The sequence below is a fragment of the Andrena cerasifolii genome, chromosome 1 (genome assembly GCF_050908995.1).
Source record: "Andrena cerasifolii isolate SP2316 chromosome 1, iyAndCera1_principal, whole genome shotgun sequence".
Classification (NCBI taxonomy): domain Eukaryota; kingdom Metazoa; phylum Arthropoda; class Insecta; order Hymenoptera; family Andrenidae; genus Andrena; species Andrena cerasifolii.
This window is the reverse complement of record NC_135118.1, coordinates 31,670,318-31,684,437: the sequence shown is the minus strand read 5'-3', so window position 1 is coordinate 31,684,437 and position 14,120 is coordinate 31,670,318. Positions and strand designations below refer to the sequence as shown.

At 46.7% G+C, this 14,120-nt stretch overlaps 1 protein-coding gene across 1 annotated transcript; it reads left to right on the top strand.

Moving 5' to 3' along the window:
- Positions 1-503: 503 nt before the first annotated feature.
- Fw (CUB and Sushi multiple domains furrowed) lies at positions 504-13,456 on the top strand. The gene is made up of 22 exons (XM_076825280.1): positions 504-673; positions 792-909; positions 1,786-1,844; positions 4,262-4,471; positions 5,920-6,015; positions 6,082-6,204; positions 6,292-6,455; positions 7,366-7,492; positions 8,056-8,205; positions 8,521-8,697; positions 8,816-8,995; positions 9,066-9,184; positions 9,762-9,996; positions 10,091-10,264; positions 10,397-10,576; positions 10,654-10,899; positions 10,972-11,151; positions 11,229-11,402; positions 11,523-11,702; positions 11,793-11,901; positions 11,981-12,163; positions 12,920-13,456. Exons 1-22 carry the CDS (start codon positions 661-663, stop codon positions 13,023-13,025), a joined length of 3,303 nt encoding a protein of 1,100 aa, XP_076681395.1. The 5' UTR covers positions 504-660; the 3' UTR covers positions 13,026-13,456.
- The last annotated feature ends 664 nt before the right edge of the window (positions 13,457-14,120 follow it).

Below are 14,120 nucleotides of genomic sequence, written 5' to 3'. Positions count from 1 at the left end.
TTTATGGCTTTACGGCCGTCCCATTCTCGACCCACTAATGTTCCTCCTTTTGTGGACGATAGAAAATCCAACACGTACAACTAATTTCCCGACTCGCAGAATTCGAATAATGGAATACGCGTGGGACTTTATCCAAGGTTTCTCTTCGCCCCGCGTCGCGGCTATTGTCTGCTTTACTTTCGAACCAGCCTATGGACGAGAGCCTTACAAGCTCGATCGTTATATGGAAAACCAGCTGCGCCCTTGACACCTCCCTTCTTCTCAACAAGGACGTAGTTACGTAACGAAAGTTAAGGGATAATTTGAATGAGAAAACCTGTTAATTGCGGCGCATTCAGTAATGCCACTATTCATAGTATTTATACTGAACCTAAACCGTAGACGTTCAGCGTTGCCCCCTCGAGTTTAGGTAATTCCCCGAAGCTCGCTACAGACATAATTGCCAGTACGACACAGTAATACTAGTCCGAGGTTTCTGCGAACTCGGTGGCCGTTAAAGTTTTTCGCCGACCGAAACATTCGACGGCTTGGTTTCTTCTTTAATTTGCGCGACGCAAAGGTCGTGCGCCTATTCCTGGAGCGGCATTAAGGTCTATCCGTTCTAGGAAATACGCTGTTACTCGCAAATGACAGCTCGCAGAATTGAGAACTCCAGTTTTAATGATTTGCAACGGTAAAGCGAATTCCTCGGTGGACGTTCAATGTACCACCGAGTGATGGTTAATGAGTTTGTAGTTTTCCGAAGAACCACTGTCCCCGGCGTCACGACTGAGCAATTTTCTTGAATGCAGGATTGAAGTGCGGTCATCCGGCGGTGCCGATGAACGCCAGGGTGTCGTTGTCCACCGAAACCTTAGAGACTGGCGCTCTGGCGACCTACACGTGCGACGTCGGATACGAATTGTTCGGGTGAGTCTAATTAGTACCTCAAACATATTCACGCTTCGCGGAACGTTGAGCGCTATCGTTGAATAATTTAAACTGAAAGCAAAATAAATGATTTACGCGATGGTATGCGAGGCGTCCAACTAATACTAGCACTGAACAATTACCATACGCTTCCACGCCTAAGCGCGTAAAAAACATTAAATCTCATTCCTCTGTACAGGGTGTTTAAAAAACGAGGGACGCTTTTCCATAATCGGTTCTACTCGCTAAAATAATTTTTAAAAAATTGCGATACGCGTATGCTCGATAAGCTTAATTTTGCGGTTATAAGCGCGTTTATATTTTGCAAAGTACAGGTGCGTTGGTCAGTTGACGTAATATTCTACGGAAGCAGTAACGTCACATTCGCCTCCCTTCCTTCCCGCCTTAAAAAACACAAAGGCGAAATGATAATCGAAATACCGATCGGCGGAAACGCAGTTGCGGCTGTTCAACCGCCACTGCTTGTATAGCATTTAAGCCAACTGAGGGACACGCCTACCAACCGGGTTGCCATTTAATAGGCGTTCCGACCCGATTTTCACGGAGTATAAAAATTTTGGTAACCGCAAAAACTAAGCATTATCTGGAACTAATCCTGAGAAAATGTCCTACGTTTTTATTAACACCCTGTATATCGCAAACTTTACGTCCCACGAGCAGATTTATCCCCCATTACCGTGTGTACATAAGAGCACGCAGGATAGTAGCCAATAGCACAATCTTATTACGAACTTTCTCCGTTTTTTTTTTGCGATCCGTACGGTTGACGATATCTGCTCGCGTGTCCACGTTCCGCGCATCGTTTATTACCGGCCTAAGAATTTCGATCGTCTCATCCGACAATTGCTTGTGCAGCAGCGGCAGCCTGACGTGCAACGCCCGAGGGAAATGGCAAGGGGACCTACCGTTCTGCGGTGAGTAGTCAGTCCGTCACAGACGGAATTGAGGGGCCCGATGGAAAATGGGCACATGCCACCGTCTCGCGGTTTTAGGGGGAAGCAAGTTGAAGGGGAAATTGTGTTTATAGGAAATGCGGTTATAATTGTAATTATTTTTAACGGAACTTGAAGTAGATGGTAAATGGCAACTATTTTCAAATTTTAACTGAATAATTATTTTCATATTATAAATTAATTTAAAGTAATAATAAATAAATTATTTTAATGCCTAGGTATTTGAATTAGATGGTAAATGGCAATTACCTACAACCCCTGGCAATAACTTTGGAACCAAACGCAAAGATGCGAAACTAACGAGAATTATCAGTATTTTTTATATACAGTGGCTCACGAAAGTATTCGAACGCCCTGTAAAATCGTATAACTTGTTTAAAATTGGTCCAAACGACTTGAGTTTTTTTTAGAAACCAGAAGGATCAGTGTACTAGGTAACGTGTTTCGTCGTTTTGGAAAAAATTGCAATTGGTCCGAATAGCGAAGAATTCGACTTTTTTTCTGAGCCTGTAATGAAAATTCAAATATCCCGTTTGTAGAGTTAAGTAAATTTGTATACATGCTGGAAATTTCGTCTAAAGCTACAAACGCTTAAATATCGCAGAATAAGGTCGAAAATCGCTGGCTTCGGCATATAGCAGCGATTTTACTTTAAAATACACTAATTCAACATTACCACGCGCTTCATACGTGTACCGTTGCATTTCATATATAAAAATCTTGGTACCTATTTATCGTTAGTTTCGAAACTTATTGCCAGGGATTGTGTTATCAAATTTTAGCCATAAAATTAATTTTATTAGGCGGGAGTGGCATGGGCTCCTTTCCCACTACGCACCTCAATTGTAAACGGATTAAAGGTCTGCGCACACATATCAGTTCCGCGACGGTTCAGCGCCGTCGGAGTCAGCGCCCCCTTTGTGTCACTGCCAGTAACTGACACGGACAAGTGCGAGCTGCTGCATTCGAAAAAAGGGACAGAATATTTTTCACTGATATCTACCGACGAGTTGAACCGATACGTGTGAATCCGCCTTAATTGTTCCACCGATACGTTCGACCGCTCGTCTTCCTTGACAACGAGATCGCTCGCGAGCTTTCTCCTCGATGCTCGCTGAGAATCTCTCTCGATGGGACTGCTGCACTCGGCGACCGACGAAATTCAGCTCTTCCCTCTTAAAATGCAGCGCCGTCCGATAGAAAGCGATTTCGCGCGCGGCGTTGAAGCAACCGCGCTGAATTACGCCGACCCCCGGTCCCGATATTGGTCTCACGTTTTTTATCGTTCCTTGCGACGACGTTTCACTTTTACCTGGCAAAATCGGTCGGAGACGGTCGCCGAAAGAAAGTTTCGGCAGCGACGGCGGGACGTTACGCAATCGGGATTCGTTCGGTGACAGCCGCCACAGCGCGCCGAGCGGAAATCGTTTGAAAACCGCAGGGGGAGAACACGAGTCGCATTTCCCGCATTTTATAGGGGAGCTATTTTAAAGATCAAAACGTTTTTAATCAATTTTATATTGCCAAGGCTGTTTTTATTTGGTTTTCTGATTAAATATGTGTGATTGTCATTAAAATTAATTTTTTGTTTGTTTTTTTTTTTCAAAACTCCGTGGACTTATCAGCTGGTTCCTCTGTTAATACTCATTTTTTTCAAATAGTCACTTCTTAGGTTACTCTTAAGTTGTTATTTAACTTCTTGGCCCCTTAAGACCCACCCTCGTAATATTAGGTATGTTTCTTGCGCACAGGCTCAAAATTAAGGGTGGTAATTTTTACACGTTTTTCTAAAATTCAGCGAGACGTTAAGGGGTTAAATTGATTAAAATTTCAAACTTTTCTAAGAGCAAATTATTTAATTTTAAGTTTTTCGTGGGCTTATCAAATTATTCCCCTGTTTCACTTGGACTTGTGTGATTTCCCTGTACCCACAGCTATTTTTAAAAAGTTTAAATATTTCTTTGAACTTGAAAGGTTTTTCCCTTTTCCAACTATGTCACGTTATACTCCTCTTTACCCCCAGGCGGCCCCGCAATTAGAAAGTCAGCAAAAATGTACTTATGTTATTCCTCCGTGGTTTTCATTTTGAGTGACCTGTCGCCGAGAATGCGGAAAACCATGGAAGCCGGAAGATTCCGAAACGCAGGCACTCGCAGCCCGGTGAAACCGGCTGCGACGCCAGATAATCGTTTCTCTCTATTACTAAACGCATCCTGCCGTTAATGGCCGTTTTGTTACTCGGTCGTGGCTAACAGCACCTTTCTTCGGCGTTCCAAACAATTTGCCGCGCGCCAGTTTTTCATTCGAGCCACACACGCCGCTCTTCTCCGAGCTCCTCTCAGCCGTCACGCGGCGTTGTTAAATGTCTAATGCAACAGGTACGAACGTTGCTTTTCGCAAACCGACGAACCAGTCGACCACTGTGCGAGGAGGAGACGCCAGCCACGGGAACGACGGCGACTCGAGCACGGAGCACGACGGGAAACGGTGCACGGAGACGCAGAGCGAGCCCAGCCCCTGGTGGAAGGTCGACCTCCTGAAATCGTACTCGGTGAAGGTCGTCAGAGTGACGACCAGAGGTTGCTGTGGTAAATTCCCTATTTTATACTCCGGAATTTCTAATGGACAGGTGGGGTGACCTGGAGTCGATGGAAAGCTTCTTTTCTTAAGCTTCTCTACTTTCTCTTCTTAAACTTAAGAAGGAAGTGCCATCGACGTGGCGTTAAGCCGAGGATGCACCTGAAAGCTAAGCTGAGCTATGCTATGCTATGCTAAGTTTTAAAAAATTAGCTTGAATTCATCCTTAAGCTAAGGATCCACCTGGAAATTAAGCTTAGCTATGGTATGCTATGCTGTGCTGTGCTGTGCTGTGCTATGCTATGCTATGCTGTGCTATGCTATGCTCTCCTATGCTATGCTATGCTCTCTTATGCTATGCTATGCTATGCTATGCTATGCTATGCTGTGCTGCGCTGTGCTGTGCTATGCTATGCTATGCTATGCTATGCTATGCTATGCTATGCTATGCTGTGCTGTGCTGTGCTATGCTGTGCTGTGCTGTGTTGTGCTGTGCTGTGCTGTGCTGTGCTGTGCTGTGCTGTGCTGTGCTGTGCTGTGCTATGCTATGCTATGCTGTGCTATGCTATGCTCTCCTATGCTATGCTATGCTCTCTTATGCTATGCTATGCTATGCTATGCTATGCTATGCTGTGCTGCGCTGTGCTATGCTATGCTATGCTATGCTATGCTATGCTATGCTATGCTATGCTGTGCTGTGCTGTGCTATGCTGTGCTGTGCTGTGTTGTGCTGTGCTGTGCTGTGCTGTGCTGTGCTGTGCTGTGCTGTGCTGTGCTGTGCTGTGCTGTGCTGTGCTTTGCTATGCTCTCCTATGCTATGCTGTGCTCTGCTGTGCTATGCTCTCCTATGCTGTGCTATGCTCTCCTATGCTATGCTATGCTCTCCTATGCTATGCTATGCTCTCCTATGCTATGCTATGCTCTCCTTTGCTAAGCTATGCTCTCCTATGCTATGCTGTGCTGTGCTGTGCTGTGCTGTGCTGTGCTGTGCTGTGCTGTGCTGTGCTGTGCTTTGCTGTGCTGTGCTGTGCTGTGCTGTGATGTGATGTGCTGTGATGTGCTATGCTATGCTATGCTGTGCTATGCTATGCTATGCTAAGTTTTAAAAAATTAGCTTCACTCTCAAGGAACCGTTCCGACCAAAAGCTAAGCTAAGCTGTGTTACATTTGTTTTCAAAAAATAAGTTAGAGATAAGATTCCACATAAGATTCTCTCGCTAGCGATTTTCCGGAAACATAGCTACGTGGAGCTAACTTAGCACCCGAAAGCAACGTAGCACAGCTTAGTAGCTTAGCTTTTGGTGGAAACAGTTTCAGAAGGATGTATTGAAGCTAATTTTTTCAAACGTAGCATAGCATAGCATAGCTTAGCTTAGCTTTCAGGGCTACCATCCTCAGCGTTACTCCAGCTGCTTAACCCTCGTGTTGCATTGAAATTGGAAAAGTTTTCTCTCGACAGGTCATCAGCCCCTCCAGGACATCGAGATACGCGTTGGCAACAGCAGCGTGGAATTGCAGCGAAACCCTCTGTGCGCCTGGTTCCCCGGCACGATCGGTGAGCACTCGGGGAGGTATTCGAACGCAATCATTCGAATGAGTGTAACGAACAATTTCATTGCAGAGGAGGGAATCACGAAGACCTTCGTGTGCGCCAGGGCTCTGATCGGGCAGTACGTGTACCTGCAGCTGGTCGGTGTGGAGGGCAGCTTGAGCCTCTGCGAGGTGGAAGTGTTCGCCGTTGACGGTAAGTGGAAAGTTCAAGAGCGCGAACGATCGCTGGCAGCCTGTCAAACAAAATTCCTGTAGAAAAGTTCTACCCGATTTTCCGCAGAGTTCTCGACGGACAGGTGCGCCACTGCTGGCACTCCGGCTGATGCCGATCTGGCTGCCTTCAACTCTACCTGCTACGAATTCGTGGTGAAAAAAGGAGGCTCGTTTTTGGAAGCCAGGAATTACTGTCGGACTAGAGGCGGTGACCTCGTCCATGGATTCAAGGTCCTAACAAACGCTGTTCCCTTTTTTCTAGCTATTAAATAACTAAATCCTTTGAGTGATGTGACAGTACCTGTAAAGGGGCTTACAGACGCTGATACATGTTGCATGAAACGTTGATACAGGTTTCATGAAACTAGCATCTTGCTCATCAGTTAGGAGGGTCTCTCATTTACTTCTATGTACTATATTATCGTTATTGTTATTTATTAATTGTTCATTTAGACCGTACAAATTTTGTGTCTTAATAGGGGGGGATTTGGGTATGGGGTAAGTAGGCTGCGGCTTAGGGTGGCAAATTTTGGGGAGCGAAAACTTTGAGGGAGTGACAAATTTTGGAGAGTGGCATATTTTAGGGAGCGACAAATTTTGGGGAGCGGCAGAATTGAGGGAGTGACAAATTTTGGGGAGCATCCAATTTAGAGAAGTGGCAAATTTTGTGGAGCATTCAATTTTGCGGAGCTGTGAATTTTGGGGGCATGAAATTTTGAAGGGCGGCAAATTTTGTGGTGCGACAAATTTTGAGCGGAAAAAATTAGAAAAGGTTAAAACACAGAGGCTTGCGACACCTTTAAAAACAATTCCCTTCTTTTCATATAAAAAATTAGCAATAACTCGCAAGTGAGTTGCCAAACTGAATTAATCTTAAAATTCTCTCGACCCTCTTAAATTAAAATATTTGATAATATTTCGCCGAAGCAGCGACGCACGCTTGTAAGTCTAGGAGCATCAAATCTGAAAATCCGCCCCTGTGAATTAACCCCCCTCAAAATTAACAAAAGAACTCACTCTCCAGGCTTATTTTCCTGTGTGTTGAAATTCGGTACCCAAAGCGTTTTCAATTTCGGGTGATGAGTAATTGTGTGACGAGTAAGCACTTGTAACTTACACTTTTATTTATCTTGCTGCGCAGGGCGCGTCGTCGATATACATACTGAACAATCTCGAAAGGCGAAAGGAGAGGCTAAAAACGCAGCTGGTTTGGATAGGCGCGCAGAAGGAGCCGCTGATAACAGCGCGGACGTGGCGATGGGTGGACGGTGAGTGCTGGAAGACTCGATTTCTTCGATTTTCGCGGCCGTAGTTCTCCATTATTCATCGACTGCGGCCGAAACCCCGTTCTTCTCTTCTCACGACTAAATTTATCGTCGGCGTTCATGGGAACCGGGTTGGGCAACGTCGCCCGAGATTCGCCGTACCCAGCCAATCAATTTGCCCGGCAATTACGCGGTAATTATAGTTCCGTTTCTCCCGTCCGAATTCGTTATAATGGAGATTCGCGTGCCCCCTCGAACTTGCCGTCGAAGATCGACCCGTAGCGGCGGACTGTCGGCGCAATCGCACGCGCTAATAAATAGAACGTGAAAGTTACCGCTGTGAGGAAACCAACGGGAAGTTACACCCGCGAGCGTCTGCTCCAACGTATAATCTCAGTTAATTGTTTGTTGCGTCTGGATCGAGCAGACGGAGAGATTATGCGTTAAACGATGAGACTCCTACCCGGTTCCTCTGGTTCTCGCGAAGATGGGAGGGCTAGACAAGAAGGAATTGAAATGGTTGCGATACAGCGTGAAATCAAACGCTCTGCCGTCGATTGTTTTAGGAGAGGTGGTGCAGAAACCTTCCTGGGGAAAGGATCAGCCGAATAATTATAACGGCGAGCAGAATTGCGTGGTGCTGGACGGTGGGCGCAGTTGGCTCTGGAATGACGTCGGTTGCAACCTTGATTACCTGCACTGGATATGCCAGAGCAGTGAGTGTCCACCGCGACAAATTCGTTCAGCCTGAGTACACAGAGCGTGTCATTATTGGTGGAGCTTGCTTTATGTTTGATATAAAAATTGGCTGTATATCCAAACAAAAGTTGCGTCCAGCTTTGTTTAGAGGCCCACCCCCATCGGTTCTTTCAACACGGATCAGGATTTGTGTTTTTAATTAAACAGTCACGGTTATTTTAAGCTTGTCAACCCGCGAAACTCGTTCTAGTCACGCTCCAGCTGTCCTGCCAATAAGGGAACACCTGAACAGAGCAAGAAGCAGCGTTTTCACTTCTTAAATACACTTGCAGGGCCACCAAGCTGCGGCAGCCCGGAGAAGTCAGAGAACACGACGATAGCGGGGGCGAAGAGGACCATTGGCTCGACGGTAGATTACGTTTGCCCCGACGGGCACATGCTAATCGGCTCGAAGAGCAGGACGTGCGAGCCGAGCGGATTTTGGAGCGGCGGGGCGCCCACGTGCAAATGTAAGCTTAATCAAGCGCGTCGATACGCGAGTCGCATTTATGCCAGGATAACGAGGGCGCAGCTAGGCATTCGTAGTCGTCGCGCGTATCAGCGTCTTCACTTTTCAAATGTCCCCAGTCGTGGACTGCGGCCCCCTGCCGGAGCTGGAGAACGGGACCATCACGCTGGTCGACAAAAGGACGACGCACGGCGCGCTGGCCGATTACGCCTGCAAGGAGAATTACACGCTGCTCGGCGACGCCAGGCGTAGATGCGGGGACGGTGGTATTTGGAGCGGCCACCAACCACAGTGTTTATGTACGAGAGCAATTTTATGACGACGCCGCGACGCGTCCTGGAAGCTAGTTAACAATTTGTCGTTTTCCAGTCGATTGGTGTCCGGAACCACCGCGGATCAACGGCGGTGTTGTGACGATCACCGGAAGGAGAGCGGGCTCCACTGCGACGTATTCCTGCCAAAACGGATTCATTTTGTTCGGGGATAATGTAAGAGGCTTGAAAAGTATAGGCAACTCTCGCTATAGGCTTGGCTCAACTGTGCGTTAAGCGTTCGTCGCTATCCCCGCTACTTCTTGGAATGCTTGGGGAGAAAGCACGATACTTTGCTTGCTTCGTTTTCACTTGCCTACACTCTGCGTCCCTGTGGCGCCACCTGCAGCTCGGAATCGTCAACGCTACGCGTCAAGCGCTCGCTGCCAACCCCGAGCCCATAGCGAGAGTTTACTGTAACTCGGTTCCTCGCGTTCCATGTAGCGAATTCGGTAACTCGAACTGACTCTGCACTGGTTCTGCACTGGTAAAAAAGCGACTTGGATTGGTTGATTATTATAGAGCTGTCTTCGTTTCTATCAGAAGCAACCAATCCAAGTAATTTTCTGGTGCAGAGTCAGTGCGAGGTACCGAATTCGCTATTAGTCTCTTGTCTCTCGTGCGTTACGCTCGAAGCGTTTCTATAATTCGATCGTAAATTCCGTTACGCCTGCTTGCGCAAGCAGTTTGTTTAAACAACCACGCCGGGAGCAGCATGCGAAATAAGCTTAACGCGTGTAATCGATTTCGACAGGTTCTTACGTGCGACATTGGCGGCGAGTGGTCCGGCAAAGCGCCCCAGTGTCGGTTCGTAGACTGCGGGGCACCGGCCCAAATCGAATTCGGCTCCGTGTCCTTAATTAACGGCACCACCACTGTTAAGAGCTTGGCGGTGTACGCGTGCCTGGAGGATTACTGGCTGGTCGGCGAAGCGAGGCAGGAATGCGGCAAGGAGGGGAAGTGGAGCCACGACACGCCGTCCTGCGAGTGTAAGAAGCGTTTCAATTTAAATTCGATGGGGAAACGGGTGGGAAATCGAGCGAGCGAATGAAAAGTCACGGTTTCGAAAACTTTCGAGCGCAGTGATCCAGTGCGAGGAGCCCGAGGTGCCAGCCGGAAGTTACGTCGTCGGTTACGATCTGAACGTTCACAGCGCCATCGACTACCACTGCGAGGCGGGCTATCTGCTCCAGGGAGAAGCGAGGCACACCTGCGGCAAAGACGGAGAATGGTCCGGCGAAGTACCAACTTGCGAGTGTAAGTCTTATAGTGAACGCATTACGCAGTTCTCCTCAACGAAATCTCGTAAAATGTAGGGCGTCAGAAACGAGTTTCTTTGATATATTTCTCGGAGCTCCAAGACTTCCATGGTTCTTCTCTGTCCCACAGACGTCGACTGCGGGAAAGTCCTGCCGGTGTTGAACGGAGCCGCGGAATACGCGAATGGAACGACTCACCTCGGAAGTGAGATAACGTACAGCTGCACAAGGAACTACCGGCTGAATGGTGTGTCTAGGAGATACTGCTTAGACAATGGCCAATGGAGCGACGCGACACCGAAGTGCGAAGGTATACACACAGGTCCCCATAGTGTTGCATCACTGGTTCACGTAACAGTGACAGGGGTAATGAAACTTTCATCGCAGAGATCCGTTGCCCCGAGCCGGTTTACGCTGATCACGGGATCCTCTCGGTCACGGGGAACGACCGGATGTACGGGAGAACGCTGATTCGCACTGGGACTCCGGAGAACTCGAACACCGGCGCCACTTCGTACAAGATCGCTGCCCTGGCGAAGTACCGGTGCGAGAGAGGCTACAAGGTGATCGGAGAACCACTGTCCACCTGCGAGGACAACGGGAAGTGGAGCGGCGAGGTGCCACGATGCGTGTGTAAGGAACCTGGAAAGCTGTGCCACTCGAATTGCCCGACGAATAAATAATAAATTCATACGATTCCCTCAGACGTCGACTGCGGCAAGCCGGAGCAAACTCAGCACGGACGATACACGCTGACGTCGAACGCTACTTACTATGGAGCAGCCGCGCTGTACGAGTGCGATGGTAACTTCGAGTTGGATGGATTTGCGAGGAGGCTGTGTCTGGAAAATGGCACCTGGAGCAGCGACACTCCTGTTTGCAAGGGTAATTGTCTCTATGAGAGTTCCTTATCGTTTATTTCCCACGTTGTACTACATCTCTGCTACACGTATCGAACGCAGAAATCAGGTGCAAGGATCCTAAGAAGGAGGGAGTTCTGTCTACGCAAGTTTCCACTCACAGCGTGGGTGGAGTGGCTCACTACAGCTGTCCACGTGGGTACTACATGGAAGGGAACGAAACCAGAGTGTGCCTGCAGAACGGGTCCTGGAGCGGAAGCATGCCCGCCTGTTTCTGTAAATACCCCGCCTTTGTTTTCTTTTTAATGAACGCGGGACCATTGTTTGGACCAGTTGTCCTAGATAGCGACCTAGTAGTAAGTAGATCCGTATGAAAATTGAGATTCACGGTTGCAGCCGTCGAGTGCAAACACCCGGGGCCCATAGAGAATGGGAGAGTGATAGTGGTGAACGGAACCACAACGTACGGCGGGACCGCGGAGTATCATTGCTTGCCGCAGTTCGAGAGAGTCGGGCCGTTTCTGAGAAAGTGCTTGGATGTCGGATCGTGGAGCGGCGACGAACCCAAGTGCGAGTGTAAGTGGGAATTTTAAAGTATTATGAGCGAAAGTCTCGCGAGACATGGATGTTTCCATCTGCATTAATTACACTCGCGTTGCCCAACAGTTATGCCGAACGAGGTAGCGGAAGCGCAAGGCGTGGGGACCAGCGTTGGCATCGGGGCTGGAGTCATCATATTTATCTTAATTATCCTTGGACTCGTCTATCTAAGACTGTACGCGCATTTACGGTCATGTTACTTAACAGTCATTTATTTTCAACTGACTGGATACTGATGATAATTATTCTTTTAGGAGGAAAGCTACGCCGGTGAAGAACACCGAGAACGTTCAAGCAGCCGAAAGAAAAGAGGATCAGAACGCTGCGGTGATGTCTTACGCCACGCTCAACGACGGAACGCCCAACACCATGTACGAGAATGTCCCTGAAGACGGGCTCTACGACAGCCCTTACAGCCTAAATGGCAGCACTTATGGGTAAGGTGAAGTTAAGGGGACATTCTACAGCCTCGGTCGAAAATGTCGGCCACTTTTCGGTGATGAATTTTATAATGAAATAAACACTTAACGTTTTCGAGTTTTGGGAGGTTTTACGTTTACATAAATATTTCGCAGTGAAGTTCGCGCTCAGAATTTGATCCCTAGCTGGCGGCTGCAATTTTCGGACGACTGGATCATGGGAAATAAAAAATCCAAACATACTTTTAATTTGCAGGAGTATGGTTAGTATACCGCGAAAGAACAATTTTGGACAAAAATTATTCAAATGACTGTTGATCAAAGTTGAAAGTACCGAAAATGGCATTTCTTTTCTATTTAATCGATATAAAAAAGTGGGGAAATATTAAAAAAAAGTTAACATAGTCGCGGTAAGCGAGATAGCCATACTCTTGCAAATTAAAAATATGTTTGGTTTTTTTATTTCCGATAATCCAGTCGTCCGAAATTTCAACCGCCAGCAAGGGGTCAAATTCTGAAGACGCCAACTTCACTGCGAAATATTTACGTAAACAAATGAAATAAACAAACAACAAAGATTTTTTTTGGTGCATCAAGAGTGGCGCAGTGTACCCCGAAAAGTTCGAAAACGGTGAGTGTTTATTTCATTATAAAAACCATCACCGAAAAGTGGCCGAATTTTCGGCCGAGACTGTAGAATGTCCCCTTAAAGGAAATATGGCGTTCCCCACAATGATGGTAGAGAGACTTAACGAGTGGCTTTCGTTGCTAAAGGTACGGCACCAACGTGAGGAGACACTACGGCAGATCGGGGCACTACGAAGCGGAGCCAGTGTCAAACAGAAACGGCATCACTATCAACGGGGTGTCTGTGCGATAGTTGAAGATTGAAACGTTAGAGTAGAGTTGTCTCCTAAAATCAGGTATTATTTATGTACAGGATAGGACAGTGGGAGGATACCGGAGCATTGTTGTCTTTATTTATGTTATTACGTTCGGCGCATCGCCGATTTCTGTGTAAATAAGCAAAGGGGAGAGACGCGACGATTACGCGCGCGGAAAGAATTCGCGCCGAGAGTTTCTACGCCAATGGCACACGCGCATTCGACTAACGAGGGATTACCGACACTCCAGTTCATACTCGCGTTCGACATTATTCGAGATTTTCCAGCTCGTGTATCATTATGTATATAGAGTGCTCCCGTAATTTAGAATTATTATTTTGTAAATCCCAAGTGACGCACTTGTAACATAAATTCGTACGATCATTGGTTACGTAAATAAAAAAGCCAATGCACTTGTTTTATTTTATATTCTTTTATATTTCTCACAGAGTCCAACATGTCCTTTCACTTTTTGAGATCCGATACAAGAAGGGTGTCTTGCTGTAATTGTGATTGTAGGTCGCGTGAAGGCCGTGCTGTTATTATTATTATTTATTATTATTATTACAATAAATAATATTATAGGCCCTCGAATTGATAAATATGGCCTCGAAACAAATGTCTATTATTTATGATATATATTCGTTTGAAAGAAACTTTTTTTTATCAACGACATCGAAAGGACCAAGGATGGTCGGGTTAAATGAGAAACCCTGTATATCTCGCCCTCCCGCAACCTTATAAGGCAATGATTTCTCTGTCAACAACTTGCTCCAACTATGGTACAATGACGTGTCGTTTTCAGAGTGAACCGGCACATTTTCGTAATGGGAAACGTGATTAAAATTCCCTTAAACATCAGTAAACGATACACCAATCGTTACGAATGATTTAAATAATTGAAAGCCTATAGAGAACGGTGATCTTCAGTGCAACAATTGCACGGCGCAGCTTAAAACCGAAATTTGCTATTCGAATTTAAAATTCAAACTCTCTGCTTGGATTCGATCAGACTCGAAAATCGAATGAACGAATCGATAATTGTAAATCGAACGTCATTTTTTTCTGCTTTGTCGCGATGTGGCCTAATT

Excerpts from the sequence above, each read along its gene's own strand:
- Fw (XM_076825280.1), top strand. Across the intron at positions 8,206-8,520 it reads GCACTGGATATGCCAGAGCA|GGCCACCAAGCTGCGGCAGC; the intron begins GTGAGTGTCCAC and ends ATACACTTGCAG. Across the intron at positions 10,265-10,396 it reads CGAAGTACCAACTTGCGAGT|ACGTCGACTGCGGGAAAGTC; the intron begins GTAAGTCTTATA and ends TCTGTCCCACAG.